Here is a 13,341-nt window from a genome sequence, read left to right on the forward strand (position 1 = left end):
TTCCTCTTCATGTGAAGACTTATCTTTCCAAATTCTGATCATTCCAAGATTTGAAATTTCAAGTCTCTCCTTCCAAATCTATTTCAAATTATGCGTTAGATTCAAAATCTAACTTTTTCAAATCAATTTCAAACCCTTTTTGAATCATTTCTTTACTTCGTTATCAAATTTATTTCAGAATCACTTGGAAAATCCCAAAATTTCTAAACTATGTTCTCAAAAGAGCATACATCCTTGCATTCGCACAAACATGATTCTTTGTGCATTTTAGACTTAGGATAAATTCTTAGATAATATTTTAGCAAAGCAAAAGACATAAATTCGATCCTTGGTTCGATTACCCCTGGTAAAGGTGCCAGGAACGGTCGAACCTCATACCGACAAACGAATCCCGTCTCTCAATTTTTCCGCAAATTTTCAAAATGGAGGCGAGTAATTTTTCTAAATATTTTTAAAATTAAGGTCAAGTGAGACCTTCACAAAAGAGCTCCTCCCTCTCTTCTTTTCTTTTCTCTTCTCTCTTCTTTTTCTGTCTTTTATTTTCCCTTCAAAAAGGGAAATAGAGGCTAGAAAGGAAAAGAGAAGGAAACACAAGAGGAAAATTTTTGCGATGATCACAGTGTATTAATATGAACATGCTTGTATGATGATTAAATTTTATTGTTAGTCTCTAGAGACTCGATTATGACCAGAGTACGATATTCGTATTTGAGGTAAGAGATATTATAAGTAATCTTAGTTATGAACAAACCATATTGTATTGCATGCTATTATTGATGTTGTATATTATCATATTTAGGTAGCTCTTGAGTGTGAGCATGATATGCATAAAATCATCATGCATGAGATTATTGTAATGAAATGATTATATGCACATGTTAGTCGTGATATGCCATGCATATTAGAAAGATATTATTTTTATGATAACATACCTATATTATAATCTGCAAATAACATGCATTATGATGAGATTGTGAATAGTCTTGAGTCCATTGAATCTAATCATGTCATGTGAATTTTAAATCGAGATTAATATGCATAACCCCTTAAATCTTGGAAGTAACGACTTGTAGAAAGGGCTACTTGGTTCGCGGTCAAAGTGCAATCACCATGAAGAGTGGGTCACCAATAATTTAATGACGTAGAAACTCTACCTTGTTTTATGCTGAGTATGATACAAAGTGTGAACTCTAATGTCATTCTGAGATTGTGAGTGAGATCCATCATGATTATTTCATAATATCACTCGTGAGAGAGCGAGTGAAACACGAGCTTGAGAGTAATGTTCAAAGTAATGAACTTAAAATATGACTTAGAGTTATATTCATACAATATTTGGGACTCTAGACAATCATAGATGGTTGAACGCCATTATGGTTAGGATGTAACATAAATGATGTCTAGTTTGAGTTTGACCTTTCGGTTAGTTACTGGTGGGGTCTCTTTTGTTGTTTTACTGCAGTGCCTGGTGATTCAGGTATCACTGAGAGTGTATGGTTTATAGTCTGACCAACAATATAGAATAAGAGTGTTCTACGTAAGTTGTTATGCCTATAGACGTCAATGACCGGTATAACCAACCTAGTGTTGTAGTTTTGCGTGAGTGAGTGTTTGATTGAGAGTTAAGGAAAAAATTTAAAACATACAAATATTGTGTGGTGTGTCAAAAACTAAACTTAGATTAAGAGATTAGAGTCTACTACGGTTGTAACTTAAAGTCATTATTTGCTTATAAATATTCTTTACTGAGTTGTAAACTCACCCCCTGTATAATTACAAGTGTAGGTTTCAGGTACATTAGTGCAGGTAGGACGTGATCGACTACTCCGACTTTGCAGCAAAATTTTCACATGTTATGAATACTGAGCTTTGTTAAAGAAATTGAGTTATTAGAAAAAAAAAATTAGCTATGTTTTCTCTATGTAAATTCTGTATGTTTTTATTCTGAAAAGTAATACCAATTGAACTTGGACTCTCTAGATTCCAGGTAAGAGTGTTACAGGCTTCACAAGCATATATATCTTTGGAGCTAGCTATATATATATATATATATATATATATATATATATATATATATATATAACTTTTTTTTTTCTAATGCCCTTCTCAAGCACGTATCTATAATGTGCTGTAGACCCCAAACATGGGTCATCCTTAAGTGATTGTTTTAACACAATACTTTGCTTTCTTTCTTCCCATGGTAAAGCTTCATAAGTCGTAAGCTTGTTTAATGAGTTTGTAAAGGGTGTTAAACGCTGCTTGCATAGGGTGATCGAGTGCATTAACAAAATCCAAGATTTAGGTGAATGTATCGGTTCCTTGTCACGATCCAACTTTTATCAAATTCATCGTCGAACATCAGAAGTGGATATGCAGGTGAGGCCATTAAATTCTAAGCTTTTCATGCTTAGAATCGTGGGATTTTCACTTCAGTGCTTACCTGTTTAGTCGGGAAACAAGAGAAAAAATACGCCACTGAACGGAAGAATTAGACAAATTATAACTCGTAGATAGCAAAAGAGGGTCTCATTAATGTCAGATTGTATTACTAGAATTTGAACTCTCTCTCTATATATATATATATATATATATACCCCCTTACAATTAGGAGTGGCAGTCGGGTCGGGTTGGCAGGTTGGGGGTCATGTCGGCTGGTCAGCATACCTCAACATGAACCCGACCCGTTTATTAAACGGGTTGGCTGTGGCAAACACGAACCCGACTCATTTATTAAATGGGTAACCCGACATGACATGGTTAACCCGTTTAATAAATGGGTCGGGTCGGGTAAACAGGTTGGCGGGTTAGCAAGCGGGTTGGCGGGTCGGGTTTGTGTTAGCGGGCGGGTCGGGGTCGGGTAAACGGGTTGGTGGGCAGGTCGGGGTCGGGTAAACGGGTTGGTGGGTGGGTCGGGGTCGGGTAAACAGGTTGGCGGGTTAGCGAGCGGGTTGGAGGGTCAAGTTCATGTTAGCGGGCGGGTTGGCGGGTGGGTTGGGGTCGGGTAAACGGGTTGGCGGGTGGGTCAGGGTCAGGTAAATGGGTTGACCCGCCCGCCTAACCCGTTGATTAAATGGGTCAGCCGGGTTGGCATACCCCTAACACAAACCCGACCCGTTTAATAAACGGGTCAGGCGGGTCAACCCATTTACGATACGAACCCATTTAAGTCAAGCCCGAACCCGCCTAAGAAGCGGGTTGGCCGGTAGTGTCAGATTTTGCCACCCCTAGTTACAATAGATGTAACTTGCACACCGCCTTATGCTTACCCCATAAATACCATCGCCATGTTTGCACGTGAAACCTTTTGAATCAGGAACAAGAAAATACATATCTGGAATTTCTTTATATATATATATATATATACATATATATAGCTAGAATTAATGTGGAATACACGACAAGCCCCTTCATCAAGTCATGGATTCAACGACGCCTAGATCTTAGTCAAACTTTTGTTTGTCGGTTTCTGATCGATTTTCTTAATCTGGCTATCGCTATGAAATACATGGAATGAGTCCCATGATGGCTTTTTACATGAAAATGCTTCGGGCGTTATGAGCCTGTAACAGAAAGTGGTAACTTGGTCACGTTACTTTCAAATTATGGCCAAATGCCCCGCCGACTATGCTAGATCGACGCGTTCCTAGTTGGACAAGGATCACCAATAGCTGCTCTCCTCCACCGGTGGAAACTGCCGTGACGTGTATGAAGCGATATGAGAACGAAGAAGTCTCTTTCTTCCTTGGTTTGAATTTAGAATTCCACGTCGATCGACCAAGATGAAGAGGAGAGGAAACGTAATTTGGGGTCATGCACGAGTTGTTGATCAAGGAAATAAAAAGGCCATCGATGGTGAGATGGGACCTAATTTAATTTCCAAGTGAAACCAATGCCGGCATTGTGTCTAAAACAGGAGAGGGCTTGAACCGTCTATGCTTCCATCAAAGTTAATTAAAATTATTCTGACGCTCAAGATGGGGACATAAAGCTAGATTTGAATGCTGACTTTTCTTTCGTTTAGCAATATTATGACACTAACCAATAGATCGATCAACCACTTGGCCTTTATTGATGAAATAAATACAGCTAGTGTAATAAATGTCTAGGCAATGGTGCAGGCAACTTAGGTGCGTGTTGTTGGACAGGGTTGTCGCCATCCACCGGCAGCAAACGTGCCAACATGTGCAGCCAGAGGCTAAGAACCCGGTGCGGGTCTCTCAACCAATGGTTCAACACCAGAAGGAAGGTTAAACACATCATTAATGGGAGGAAGGACGTCTTTTTAGCTGCCTTAAAAGCAGTTGTCGTTCCATACGACAACTTAAACATTTAGGTCATTGCATCTCTCTCTCTCTCTCTCTCTCTCTCTCTCTCTCTCTCTGGAGTCTGGAGGCCAGGTAAGGGGTATTGCGGTAATTTTAGGTGAAAGGTGGCCAAAATACAAGGGGCGTGTGATCAATAAATGATGCCCACCCACATCTACCCGTCGACCATAATGAGGAAATGGGTTTTTAGATGGGAAGCCGTTTGGGAATAAGAAAAATAAAAGCCGGCAGGTGAGACCATTACCCGTCGTCCCAAGAGAAGGAAGCGATAAGTGGAGAGAGAGAGAATACCAACCTTGCCACACCGTTAAACAAGGCGGGATTAGGGATGGCGAATTTGCATGTACTCATGTAACCCGATTCTTAAAATACCACACTTCATTCAAACCCTCGGCTTTACCTGCATGACTCATCGTTTTCTCCTCATTTTCCCCTCATCTTTCAGCCTGTTGTAGGTGCCTAACTTTGTACACTCAAAAGACACGCACAGAGAGCGGGAGAGGAATAGGCAAACAGATACATATATTTGCAGGGAGAGAGAAAGAGGATGAACTCTGCACATGTAATGATGGAGATAGAGGCTAACAAGCCCTCCCATGGAGTGATAACAGGAGGTGGGATGAGCCCACTGAGCGAGACGCTTTGGAAGGAGAAGACGGACACCGAGTCAATAGGGGACGTGTCTGCGAAGCTCACGTGGAAGGACCTCACTGTGACGGTCACGGTGGGAAATGGGGAGACGCATAAGGTGTTGGAAGGCTTGACGGGCTACGCTGAGCCCGGGAGCTTCATGGCTCTCATGGGCCCCTCTGGCTCAGGCAAATCCACACTCCTTGACGCCCTCGCCGGCAGGCTCGCCGCCAATGCCTTCCTCTCTGGCACCGTTTTGCTCAATGGCCGCAAGAGGAAACTCTCCTTCGGAACCGCTGTACTCTCTCTCTCTCTCTCTCTCACCAGATCTGTTTATGCAAGAAATTAAACACTCGTCTTTCCTGATCTGTTTGTTTTACTCTCTTTTTTTAACGGAACAGAGCAAATCAAAACTTCCTTTCTCGTTCCCTTTTCCCACACTTTGCGGTCATATACTTTCTTTGGGGTCTCGTTTACCCAACAAATAAAACTCCAAAACACTTTGGGAGTATATTTTTGTTTCCACTGGTGCGCCGTGTGCTTTAGTTTCTTCAACTTAATGTTTCAGGAAAATACGCCAAAAGATCATCTTCAAGCTTCAACCATGATTGACTAGAAAACAGTTGCTTTTCGTATTCCAACGTTGGTTTCTTACTTTGTTTCAGTAACATCAATCATGAGAAGAACAGCTCAAAAATTAGTGCTTTGTTCGCCTTCTAAAACCCCATGGAAACTCATTTTGTAAATGAAAGAAACATAATCCATTTTCTTTTCTTTTCTTTTGTGCTTAACAAAGCTTCCAATGGAAGCATGCAGATTTTTTCTTTTCCCAAGATTTTTCTTCATGTGCATCTAGGAAATGACATTCCAAACAATTCCTTTTGTTTAGCATATACATTGAAATCATGCTCAGTTTTCCTAGAGGAGAAAAGGTACAAACAAAAAGAAAAGAAAAGCAAGTGCGTCCATCAGACCAACATATATACTCTTCCTAATATATTTAGCATTTCAATGTCTGGTTTAGTTTGTGAATTTATGGTGTAAGAAAGGTATTAATAGCAATATGTGCATTGAGCTTTCGTTCTCTTGTTCTTCGATTACCAACCAGCTCCGTGATATATTTGTTTTCTTAAACATAACTTGTGACAAATAAATGGTGGTGTTTAGGCATATGTAACTCAAGATGACCATTTACTTGGGACGTTAACTGTAAGGGAGACCATCTCCTACTCTGCTCGGTTCCGGCTTCCTGATAAGATGCCACTTTCGGAGAGGCAGGCTTTAGTCGAGAGCACCATCATCGAGATGGGTCTTCAAGATTGTGCTGATACTCCAGTTGGTAACTGGCACTTGCGTGGCGTGAGTGGGGGAGAGAAGAGGCGGGTTAGTATCGCACTGGAGATTCTTATGAGGCCAAGGTTGCTCTTTCTCGATGAACCGACTAGTGGATTGGACAGGTAATGAACACCAACTTCTTCACGACAATTATAAATGGAAGAGGTCGGGGTTCTCTCTCTCTCTCTCTCTCTCTCGTTGCGTCGGCATCTCAACTAGCCTGCCTCCTATAATACATAAAAGACCTTCGGTTCTCTGGTAAAGGGAAAAAAATTTCATTCACGTTGCCTTGTTTCTGTTTAATAGGAAAACGGATCATTAAAACGCCCTTTTATGCCGCTTCTCTGACAAACACAACTCGGTTCCACTCATCCCCTATGTCATTCCTATCGTCCTACCCCATCTTGCGTTCTCATTTATTCAAGTTGTTTTGTTCAAATCTGACCCCACATGTCATCTACATGGTACATTTAGTTATAAACAGCATTTGAATGGCCAAAATCCAACCTGTGTAGGATTTTCTGGAGATAAAAAAATCAGCGGCTATAAAAATGTCAAAATTCGTTGATTTAAACAATCATCTTTGTCAAAAGAATACAATCCAGGAGTTGATTTTTATAAAATTGACCATGCTGAATCTATCTATGAGGTCAGATTTAATCAAAACATCTTTTTTTCGGTTGAGCTAATCAAAACAACTTGCACTAATTAATGAGATCCCAGATGGGGTATTACAAACCGAACCGAGTCGTGACAGACACTGGGTCTCTCTTCTTTTCGGATGTTAATAAGAAAGCAAAGTTGCTAGTGTTCTCTTGAAAGTTTAGTGTGTTCACTTTCTGCTTTCATGGTTGGTGCTAGTGCCTCGGCGTTCTTCGTGACACAGACACTGCGTAGCCTGGCGAGAGATGGTCGAACGGTCATAGCATCCATCCATCAGCCAAGTAGTGAGGTTTTTGAGCTCTTTGACCGTTTATGCTTACTCTCAGGTGGTAAAACGGTTTATTTTGGGCAGGCTTCAGAAGCACATGAGGTAATAACATGGTGGTTTCTTTCCTCTGCCCGAGCTAAGATCGGCTTTAGCAGAGTGCATAGGACTAAATATCTATGGTCTTTAATTTCCAGTTTTTCTCTCAAGCTGGATTTCCTTGCCCCGCACTGAGGAACCCATCTGATCATTTCCTTCGATGCATAAACTCTGACTTCGATAAGGTGAAAGCAACCCTGAAAGGATCCATGAAATTGAGGGTAAACTTTCTTAATTTTTCGTACTCGTATCTCCTTCGCAGCTTTGATAGAGTGTATTGGGTGCTCTGCTCCTCGGTGGTGCTATGATTTTTTCCTTCTTTTTCTCAGTTCGAGAGATCAGATGATCCTCTGGATAAGATAACAACTACTGAAGCAATAAGGACCATGCTTGATGCATATAATACATCACAGTACCACTATAAGGCTTTGCAGAAAGTCGATGAAATATCCAAAGTTGTATGTGATTTCTGTTTTCTGTTTATGAAGAGCTCACGGTTTGTAACAGTGTTTATTCGAAATACTGATTGAATTCTTCTTCTTTTTTGTTACGACGTTGTCGCAGAAAGGTACTGTGTTGGAATCGGGAGGAAGTCAGGCTAGTTTTTTAACGCAAACTGCCTCTTTAACCAAGCGATCGTTCGTAAATATGTCAAGAGATTTTGGGTATTACTGGTTAAGGCTTTTTATTTACTTGGTGGTTACCATCTGTATTGGAACAATATACTGGAACGTTGGAACGAGCTACAATTCCATACTGGTAACATTTCCATTGGATTTTTATGGATTTCCCAAACACATTCGGAAATGCCACTGAAAATCCCTTTTTTCTTCTGTTAATTTTTAGCGTTAACCAATGAAAATCGATCGTTTATGAGAAATGCTTATTTTAGAATATATCATGTTTTCCTTGCAGGCAAGAGGCTCGTGTGGTTCCTTCGTTTTCGGGTTTGTCACCTTCATGTCAATTGGAGGATTTCCTTCATTCGTGGAAGACATGAAGGTTAACCAGACTGATGATCTACTTGCTTATTAAAGGTAATTTATCAAATAAAAGATCCCCAATTTGATCCAGTTCTATGCGATCGATGCCTGCAGGTCTTTCAGAGGGAGAGGCTCAATGGTCACTATGGGGTTCTGCCATTTGTTTTAAGCAACACGCTTTCTGCAGTTCCGTATCTGCTCTTGACAACCTTCTCATCAGGGACAATCTGCTACTTCATGGTTCGGCTTCACCCAGGATTCTCCCGCTACATATTCTTTGTTCTGTGCTTCTATGCAAGTGTCACTGTGGTAGAGAGCTTGATGATGGCAATAGCGAGTGTGGTCCCTAACTTCCTCATGGGAATTATCATTGGTGCAGGGATCCAGGTAATTATCATATATCTACATATATCCTTGTCTGCAACTCCCTTAGATTTAATTTTGTCCAGGATTCATCCGCATCCTTGAGTCCGCTCCGATCCATCGCTTGATTTCTTTGCCTGTTTAAAAGGAAATCAGCAGCAGGCATGGGATGTGAACCTTGGGTTCCTTGGTTGAGGTCCCACAAACGAGCAACCTGGGACTTGCATCAACCAAAAAATGACTGCGTGCGGATTCTTCTGCTCACCGATAAGTGTTGCAATATTATCTTATAGACGAGAACTAATTGTCTTCTTCCTGCAAAATGTACCAGGGAATTTTCATGCTGGTTTCTGGCTTTTTTAGACTCCCAAAAGATATTCCAAAGCCAGTGTGGCGATATCCTATGTCCTTTATCAGCTTCCACTACTGGGCTCTGCAGGTAGGCACAACCTATTGCAACTCCAATTTATTGTGATTAGGACTTTCTCTCTGTTATTCTGCAGCACGCAGCCATGATATAAGCCATTTCTTGTGATGTTATCTGTCAATGTACATTTAAATGTATAAAGCATGGAATTTGGAGCTCATAATTAGATAATCTATGCTTCTTAATTTCATAATTTTAGGTAGTACGATAGGCTAAAAACAAGAAACTGTCATTTGATCGTGCTGATCTGTTGCCAGGGTCAATACCAAAATGATCTGTCGGGCTTGCTATTTGATAGTCAAACACCTGGTGTGAAGATCCCTGGAGACTACATACTGGAAAACTTTTTCCAGATTACTGTCAGCCGGTCAAAATGGTGGGATCTAGCCGTCCTTTACTGCATGATCATTGTCTATCGCACACTATTCTTCATCATGATCAAAATTAGCGAGGATTTTACACCATGGTTGAGAGGTTATGTGGCCAGGAGGAGATTGCGGAACAAGAAAAGCAGTGACAGTACACTTGCCAACAGAGATCGCCTTTCCAAATCACCTTCGCTGAAGGGCTATGTGGCCCAAGCAGGCAGCAGCAGTGTGCTGTAGTTGCAGCGTAGATTTAGAAAAGAAAGCCAAATGCAAATTTTAGTAACCAGAAATTTAAAAGTAGCTACTCAAGGTAGATGTATGTCATATTCAATTTATATCTTTGCTTTCTGTCTACTCTGATTGATCTGAACGAGAGAAATTAGGCAATTAAAGTTTTGCAAATAGGGTGATCAGGACATATACCTAGTTTTATGCGGAGATGTTTTTTTATACATTCTCCAGATCAGGCATGTATGTTCACTATAATACGCATGTTTCTGTGTGTGTGCACGCTAGAACAGGTATAGGCTGCAGAGGATTACAGAATATTTTATATAATAAAAATTCTGGCAGCAGCATAAATATTGTCAGCAACACCTTTAACGACAATTCTCAAAGAATTTTGACTCAACTCTAACCCAAATATTCAGTTCCTACCCCCAACTGGTGACCATAGTGACAAATATCTCCAGATTTATTTAAATCTCACGAGAAATTGCCTGAAAGTTTAAAACGGCGATTTCTGGTGAGATTTTCAAAATATTGTGAGTTTTATGAAAAAACATAAATACCGTGATTTAAACATGATATTTACGTTTTAAAAGGCTATTTATCATGAAAAAATCATGTATTTTTATTTTTAAATATTTTTTATTAATATTTTCTTATAAAATTATTTTCTTTTTTTATTGCCAAGATTTTGCAGAAAAAATGGGAGATTTATGAAAAATTTTCAAGTTCGCCCGAGTTTTTGAAAAATGAGATTTTGCTGACAAAAAGGTGTCACTATATATATATATATATATATATATATATATATATATACTAACCACTTTTGTACCTAACTGTCATAGTCCTTGTTTTTCATGTTTTTCTTAAATTTAACCATACAGATGTGTTTTACATCCTTATTTTATAGGAATTGGCTCTTAGATCATCCAATTCTGGTACACATGAAGGTTTCTACAATGTTTAAAAATCAAAGACTTTCATAAATATTCAAGGCTTAAAAAATACTTTTTATCAAAAACATTATTCAAATGTCATTCTCTATTGATTTGATCTTGTTGTACACATGTACGCTTAGATTTAAGAAAAACTTCAAAAAAATCTTTCAAAAACTCAGCTTGGGGTTAGCTAGAAAAGTATATATATATATTCATTCATTCAAACAAAAAGGTTAACAGGTACAAAGCGACCTTGCTTTACTGGGTAGGGATCTTCTGATCTATATGGATCCAGTAAGCTACAACTCGAAGGATCGTTGTTGTGGGTTCAGCAGGTGATTTGAGAGACTGCTGTTGTAGGAACATTCATACCATGGATTGGAGAACCACCGTGTTGCAGTGCACAGGATCTAGGTTGCACTCCGGCCCAGTAAAAAAATAGCACAATAAATAGGACACATATAGGTCATTCGTTGTTAATGATCATCAATCTGTTCACTTTGATGCTCGCCGTGTGGCAAGCATCTTTTAAACATTTTTCAGGTTAACGGTGAGGGACACCGTTAAACTACTACCCATGGATTCAAATATGGATTTCAAACAATTGTCCGCGATATAACCCATATCTGATCCTTTTGTTCCTTCATTATCAACTAGAATAGGCAGAAATGGCATAGTCGGTGCAGAGTCTTAGGACATGAATGCAATTGGGTTCAATTGGTTTCAGATAAGATAATCTGGTCCAACCAATTGGATGAAGAGGGGCTTCTTAAATCCAATTGTTGCATGTTCTTGATGGCGATCTTTGTGAGTATGTCTTCTTCAGTAACCATGTTAACATGTACATCGGGAATGTGATCTTCACATGTGCACGTGTATAGTTTATAGTCGCAAATAGAATGTGTTCAGATGAAATTAATAGTTTAGTTGTAATGTTAAAAAAATTGCTTAGAGATTTATATATTGCAATGTGCCAATTGATTTGCAGATATAAAAATGAGAAAATAAATAATACTTATTGCTAAGTATTATTTGTTGTTAGAAAAGTCATGCACATTGAAATTAATACAAATTGCAAATCGAGTGTTTACCCATGGTAGGTATATAGTGCAAATGCATCGCATAATGAATTTATTTTTATTATATGCAACACCTTCCTGCTCACATACGCTACTTAGTTGCGGATATGTAGGATTGTTGTGACTGTAGTTTGGAGATCATGCTGATCATGATTTGAATGTAAGGGAATAGAAGTGATTTTTTTATTGTAGTTTGAAGATCATGCTTGCCATGATTTTAGATAGCAGAATATGAAGTTTGTTTGCTACAGGTACATGTTTGAAAATGCATTGTGTGAAATGAGTATTGCAGGTCTCTGATAACGGAGGTGGTTTTCTTGTTCCTCATAAAAAAGAAGAGACTTGGATAAGTTGACCTCGACATCTCAATGATAGAGATGGGTTAGGTGATCTCATGCCTTGCAGCATGGCTTTGTTGGATCCTGTCTCGATGGCTACTTAGACACAACCTGGTTCACCAGGTTGGTCTCACTTAGGGAAGCAAACAGGCTGGATTTGGTTGGATCACCATAATGCTATTAGATAGTAGATTCTATTAAACATGTCAAATCTATTGTTTTCTATGTGGAAAAAGATAGTGTGTTGGTTTACACCATATTTTGACCTTGATCTGATTTCATGGAAAATCTGAATCTGGATTCAGATCTGAGAAACCACACACATTTTAGATAAAAAGTCAAATTTAGATACAGTTTACCAGTATTGAACATTATTTGTTGGATCTGGGTTAGAGCTCAAGCTGACCATGGGAGTTTTCAATGCCGCCAAAGCTTTTTTTTATTTATTCAAAGTAGAGAGTGTGATTGTAGACAAAACACTAAGTCACACAACAATTCTTTAATAAAAATTGAACAATCAGAAAAAAATCATCTATTCTTTAACCAATGTTTCAAAAACGATCTTATTGGAAGTTAAAAAAAGCATATTCACCAATGGAAAATGACCTTACCAAAAAAACTCAAAGGATAGGCTGAAATGATCACTGAAGAAGTGCCCTTGATATGTGTTTCGATAGAAATATTCGTTGAAAATAGTTCCTAGAGATTTTGTCAGGAAGACAACTGTTTGGAGACCACAAGAACCCTAGGTTATGCGAAAATAACCCTGAGTTACGCGTAAAAAGTTTTAAGAAACAAAATGTCATTTTTAATGCTTGTAGAACTTTTATATTGAAAAACAATTTTGCATCACCTCATTAGAACCTTCGCAATTTTTGCAAACCTTTCAGAACTTCTGCAAACATTTAAAAAATTTTGCAACCACTAACGTAAAACTCTTAACTAAATTCAAACTCAAAAAACCTATATATATATATATATATATATATATATATAAAAATTTGCATACTAAAACAGAATCTCTCATCGCTTAAACTCGTCAGTACGAGAAAGTTCTTGAATACCGCAAACTTTTTATGAATTTTATATTGAAAGTAAACTTTTGTAACAACCAACGTAAAACTCTTGAAGAAATTTACAATCTAATCACCTATATATACACCTAAATCCGCAGGCTAAAATAAAATTTTGCATAGCAATAAGCTAACAACATGCGAAAGTCCATAAATTTTACAATCTTTTTAGGTTTTAGGGTTTAAAGGGTTTAGAATTTAGGGTTTAGGGTTTAGGATTTAGGATT

The 13,341-nt window shown here is 38.6% G+C and overlaps 1 protein-coding gene across 1 annotated transcript; it reads left to right on the plus strand.

Moving 5' to 3' along the window:
• The first annotated feature begins 4,534 nt into the window (after nucleotides 1-4,534).
• LOC149832402 (ABC transporter G family member 11-like) lies at nucleotides 4,535-9,860 on the plus strand. Its single transcript, XM_090014481.1, has 11 exons — nucleotides 4,535-4,668; nucleotides 4,771-5,253; nucleotides 6,123-6,412; nucleotides 7,152-7,323; nucleotides 7,416-7,538; nucleotides 7,647-7,775; nucleotides 7,882-8,076; nucleotides 8,233-8,319; nucleotides 8,415-8,687; nucleotides 8,995-9,102; nucleotides 9,348-9,860. Exons 2-11 carry the CDS (start codon nucleotides 4,873-4,875, stop codon nucleotides 9,693-9,695), a joined length of 2,106 nt encoding a protein of 701 aa, XP_089870607.1. The 5' UTR covers nucleotides 4,535-4,668; nucleotides 4,771-4,872; the 3' UTR covers nucleotides 9,696-9,860.
• The last annotated feature ends 3,481 nt before the right edge of the window (nucleotides 9,861-13,341 follow it).

Source organism: Nuphar pumila, chromosome 7 (genome assembly GCF_984573655.1).
Source record: "Nuphar pumila chromosome 7, dmNupPumi1.hap1.1, whole genome shotgun sequence".
In the NCBI taxonomy this organism is placed as follows: Eukaryota; Viridiplantae; Streptophyta; class Magnoliopsida; order Nymphaeales; family Nymphaeaceae; genus Nuphar; species Nuphar pumila.